General features: G+C 42.9%; 1 protein-coding gene across 2 annotated transcripts in view; it reads right to left on the bottom strand.

Moving 5' to 3' along the window:
• Positions 1-4997, bottom strand: part of GPN1 (GPN-loop GTPase 1) — a 13728-nt gene extending 8731 nt beyond the window's left edge. Inside the window, exons 1-7 of one of the 2 annotated variants that reach the window (XM_015615890.3) lie at positions 4822-4997; positions 4622-4715; positions 3796-3835; positions 2533-2599; positions 1793-1830; positions 1199-1277; positions 1004-1098 (exon numbers count right to left, since the gene is read on the bottom strand). In XM_015615890.3, coding sequence (XP_015471376.1) covers positions 1004-1098; positions 1199-1277; positions 1793-1830; positions 2533-2599; positions 3796-3835; positions 4622-4715; positions 4822-4911 — 503 coding nt within the window. In that variant the 5' untranslated portion in view covers positions 4912-4997. The remainder of the gene's footprint in view (positions 1-1003; positions 1099-1198; positions 1278-1792; positions 1831-2532; positions 2600-3795; positions 3836-4621; positions 4716-4821) is intronic. The other variant, XM_015615889.2, reaches the window with a different exon arrangement.
• Positions 4998-5044: the final 47 nt, after the last annotated feature.

Genomic DNA, 5044 nt, shown 5'->3' on the forward strand with positions numbered 1-5044 from the left:
ATAGGCATTTAGTCCCTGATTTAACATGAAAGAAAACAGATAAATTCATGTATGAGAAAGAATGCAATAAATCAAGAACTCCTTGCTATGCTGAACTCAAAACAAATCTTGAAGACTCTCTTAAAGTACCAATAACATTAAAAAATAGAATAAGAAAGTATGTGTTTACAAGAAGGAACTTAAACTAGGCTATCTTGATACATCTCAGATAAATGGGTTTATAAGCAATAGGCAATGTTAAATCTATTTGTAATCAGCATTCATGACACCACGGTCTCATGGATTATTAATGCTTCCAGTGGGAGTTCTGAGCCAATGACCTCCAAATGTCCACTGGCACCTAAATTACTCTGCTTTTTCAAAGAGAGAATCACTAAGAGAATAACCAACCCAGTAGATTAAGTGGATATGAGACACCCAAGTGCAAAACCAACCATACCCTGGGCTGCATCAACAGCAGAATGGGCAGCAGGGTGAGGAGGGTGATTCTCCCTTTTTACTCTGTTCTCATCCCACCTGGAGCCCCGTACCCAGCTCTGGAAACCATGGTACAAGGAAGACGTGGACCCGTAAAGTGAGCCCACAAGAGGCCATGTAAACCATTAGAAGACTGGAAGGACTCTCCTATGGAGATGGGCCAGAGAGTTGGGATTGTTCAGCCTGGAGAAGGCTTCAGGGAAGCTTTATTGCAGCTTTTCAGTATACAGAGAGGTTTATAAGAAAAATGGAGAGTGACGTTTTGCCAAGGCTCGTGGTGATAAGACAAGGGATAATGGTTTTAAGCTAAAAGAGACATTGCCCCATCCATGGAAGTGTTCAAGGACAGGCTGGATGAGGCTTGGACCAACCTGGTCTAGTGGAAGGTGTCCCTGCCCATGGAAGAGAGAATGGACTAGATGGCCTCTAAAGGTCCCTTTAAACCCAAACCGTTCCATGATTAAAAATAACGATTAAACAGACACAGTAGTTGAAGCAGATAGGCTGCATTTACAGCTTTTCTTACCTGCAGGCATACAGCATGTTGGACATAAAAGTGATAGGGTTAGTACTGCGAGAGGTGTCCATCACATAGACAACAACTGAAGGAAAAGAGGAAGCCTGGGAATACAAAATAAAAGAGAATTTAATTAGAAGCTCACTGCTCAACAGCCAAGTCATTCCCACAACTTCACTGTCCAGTCATGTCAAAAGCACTTACCAAGGCCTCAGTTATGATGGTTCCCGATGCTGACCAAGTAAATACCTCAATTTGCCCTGGTGTGTCAATAATAACATACCTGGTAAGAAGTTACCCCCAAACAACAATAAGGTAAAATTAGTTAAGCACAAGGTCCTGTTCTGACTAGATTATTACCAGCATACAATGGCAAATGACATGATTATTCTATAACAGATGAGAAAAGCTTCTCCCAAACACTAATGAGATTTATGGGCATGCCTGAAAATCTCCTGTGTGAACTCTGTAACTAAGAAACATGTACTCTTATGAGATGAAGGCATCAATTTGACAGACAGTAGTGCAAAATATTCAGAAAAAGAATTAATTGCTGCCTATTTGAATAGTGTGTGGGAGAAAATGTAAGACAAGGAAAGCAGGATAATAAGTGGGCTCTTTTTTTTTTTTTTTATGTATCCAAAGAAAATCTTGTTCATCCATTCTATGCCCTTTTCCACATAAAATTTCCACCAAGGCTGAAAAAAACAACTAGAAAACATTCAGAGAAGCTTTTTAGAATTTTGTGATTTTCCCACAATGATCCCAGAAAAGCACAACTCAGTAGAATGTACTTACTTGGATGCATTCTGTCTTTTTTCAATAAACTTCATCACCTGATTGAAAAGGCAGAAGTATATTTTGTATTTAGGCTCACAACAGAAAACTTTAATCTTCATTTCATAGCAGAAACTACATTAATTTGCACAGCTGCGGGTGAATATCAAAAGGTTAAAGTCTCTATGCTTTTCAGAGTGTGAAAATGCCCTACTAACAAGGGGTGAAAAATGCTCAGACCCTGCATAGGTCAAAGACAACCTTGATTTTCTGTGTGTTCTAGTACTTGACTGAAGAAATTAGTACCTGACTAAAGGCAGGAGTTCCCTGCCTTTTCACCAAGACACTGTCTCAAAATCCAACATCAGACCCCAGCCAGAGCTGATTTAGTGCTATGATTTAGGACGGCTGTCACTGATCAAATAACCCCAGGAAAATTTAACAGGTTTCCAGAAGTGAGTTTTCATACTTCAAAACCAGAGCATTCACATGAAAGATTTTATAGGAAACATGGTGCAACAACAGTCCTATACAAAGACTGAAGAATGTTCTTCAGTTTCATGTGACTTCTTAATCACACTTTTAAAAAAGCTGAAAACCTGAGATCTCTCATATGAACGCTTGGTTCTGTATGGAGAATAATTCCCCAGAAATATCAGAAGGCTAACCAAACACAGTGTCCTCTGAGATTCAACATACACAAACTCCCAACCCCTGGCTCCAGCACATCATAGGAACTCCACATAGAAACAATCTTGTACCTGGTCAAATCTCGTAGCAAAGAGATTGAGAGAGGTCACTATTCCGCCGTTGGGGCCCAGCCCATATCTGATGCTTCATTTAGGAAAACAGACGGTTATGCAGACCCCAGAAGTTGTGTTTGTCAACTCTGACAACATATGCATGCTGGATACCTTGAAATTAAGAGACAATAGCCCAAATACACAATTACATCTTCTAAGTCATTCAGCAGAGTAACAAATACTCTCTTACCCAAACACGTGCAATTGACAGCAGGAAGAGAGGCTACGTGGCTTCTCCTTGCCATTTTTGCTTTAACTGCACAGGAATCAGCATTGACTCATAACATACTGTCTTCTCTATCACTACTCTCATTATCCAAACATGAAGCTAAACATCCTTCTTAAGCCCTTATTAACAAGACACAGAAACTCCAGCAATGGCTAACAGATGCACTGAAGCAAATAATGCACTTACATATTAATTTGAAACTTATATTTAGGATGTTTTGCTGGTAAACCCCTTATCAAACAACATCCAAAGTCAAGAATCCTATCCCACACCACCTTTATTCTTGTCTAAAATATTAAATTTAAGAGTCATACTTGCAAGTCAAAACCAAAGACTGTGTATCACCTCCTTCTGCACAAGCTATTACATAAGAGACCAAAGACCTCCACATCCCTCTGGAAGTGCAGGCACTTCAGTGTAAAATGGTACTGCACTACACTCACCAACACTGTGAGCAAGAGCAAACACTCCAAAGTCTTTGAGATTCAGAGACAACAGTACTTTGATTATGGTCAAATGGAGAAATAGTTTTCTCCATCTACTACTACAGGCAAGTAGGAATTTACAGATTTGTTTATGACAAATACAATTAGACTAATTAAAACATGGGGAAAAGGCTGCTGGCTTCCACAAAAGACCAAACAAACAAAAAACCAAACCACTAATAGAAGATACAAGTTTTCTAAAAGAACAACTGAAAAAAATTAAAAATCTACATAGGCAGAGTCCCTATCGCTTGTAAAAACTTGCTGTTAGGCAGAATCATTTTTAGCACAGGAGAAAATTACCTAAGAAGTAACAAATCTTGTCAAACACACATTCCTAATATTACATGCAAGAAATACACAGTCAAAACTCCTTGATCTTCATTCAACACTCTGGATTACTGTGATTCCCCCCCACCTCCTGTCCCTTCACCACAGTGTGCATGCGACAGACTATTTTCAAAAGCTTGAATTTTAAATATCATTATTCAGACAAAAAAAGGATACTGTTTCATAACTTCTTTGTACTTCACGGTGTCCCTGATATCTAGGGTGGAAAGACACACAAGCAGTTTTTCAACCCCCATCTGGTCAACATCAGCTAACAAAGCATACCTACCCATCTGTCTGTATTGCTAGAGATCCAGCAGTGGAACAGATACCCCAGTCATTCCTCTGGCTGCAGCAGCAGAACTTGTGTACCTGCACTGTCATTCTTATCCTTTGGAGAGGCTGGCTGCCATACTTCACAGAGCGTAAGAGACAAGATTGTCACAAAACTAGGGACTGGTATGCTCTTTGGAACAGCTAAACATAAGATCTGTTCTATTGCTAAAATGTTTTCTCTAAAATTCGTGTCTTTTGAAGTGCTTTAAAGCTCTTTGTTGATAGCATATGTGTATGTAGGGAACCAGAGCAAATCTGCTAATCCTTTCATCACTGATAAAAAAAAAAGCCTCCAGAACCCAAACAGCTCCAATCACACCAGATGATATTAAAAATGCACAAATGCATTGGAAGAATGGCTTTGGTTCTAAAAGTACCCACAGTAACGACTGTTCGGAGAAAAGAGCTACAATTAAAAAAAAAAAAAAAAAAAAAAAAAAGGAAAAAAAAAGACTCCAAGTCTTTCTTTTATTAGAACTTGGACTCTCTTAAGGGAATGCAAGCAGCCCAGCTTGGATGGCCTCACGTATTCGCTTCCGCGGAACACAAGAAGAGCACTGTCCGCGAACCGGTTCTCTCCGTTAAAGGCCCCACGTCCCTGCTGTTCCCTGGCGGACTCCAGGCCGCTCCTCGGGCCCGGGCCCGTCCCGCAGCGCGCAGCACTCACCGATGTTGGCGGGGAAAGGCAGGTTGTGCACGGCAGGGTCCAGGTTGATCACGTACGGAGGGCAGCGCTGCCCGTGCAAATGGGCGGCCAGGCGCTGCGGAGACACCGGGGGGACATCAGGCCCCGCTGGGCAGGGGGGTAGCCCCGGGGGCAGCCGGCGACTCCCCGCAGCCCCTCGCGAGTCCCGCAGCCTCTCTCACCTGCACGAAGGTAGTTTTTCCGGAGCCGGCCATGCCCAGCACTAGCACACACACAGGAGCTGCCCCCGCGGCTCCCGCCACCGCCGCCATCTTCCCAGAGCCCACTTGTCCTTCCGGGGTGGGGAGCGGCCGCGACCCCGACGTGACGCGCCCGGGCCCGGTTGTGGCCCTGCTGCCGGCCGGGACGCGCCGCGGGCCGCGGAGGCCTCCTGGCACAGCGCGG

Source organism: Parus major, unplaced genomic scaffold (genome assembly GCF_001522545.3).
Source record: "Parus major isolate Abel unplaced genomic scaffold, Parus_major1.1 Scaffold290, whole genome shotgun sequence".
Classification (NCBI taxonomy): domain Eukaryota; kingdom Metazoa; phylum Chordata; class Aves; order Passeriformes; family Paridae; genus Parus; species Parus major.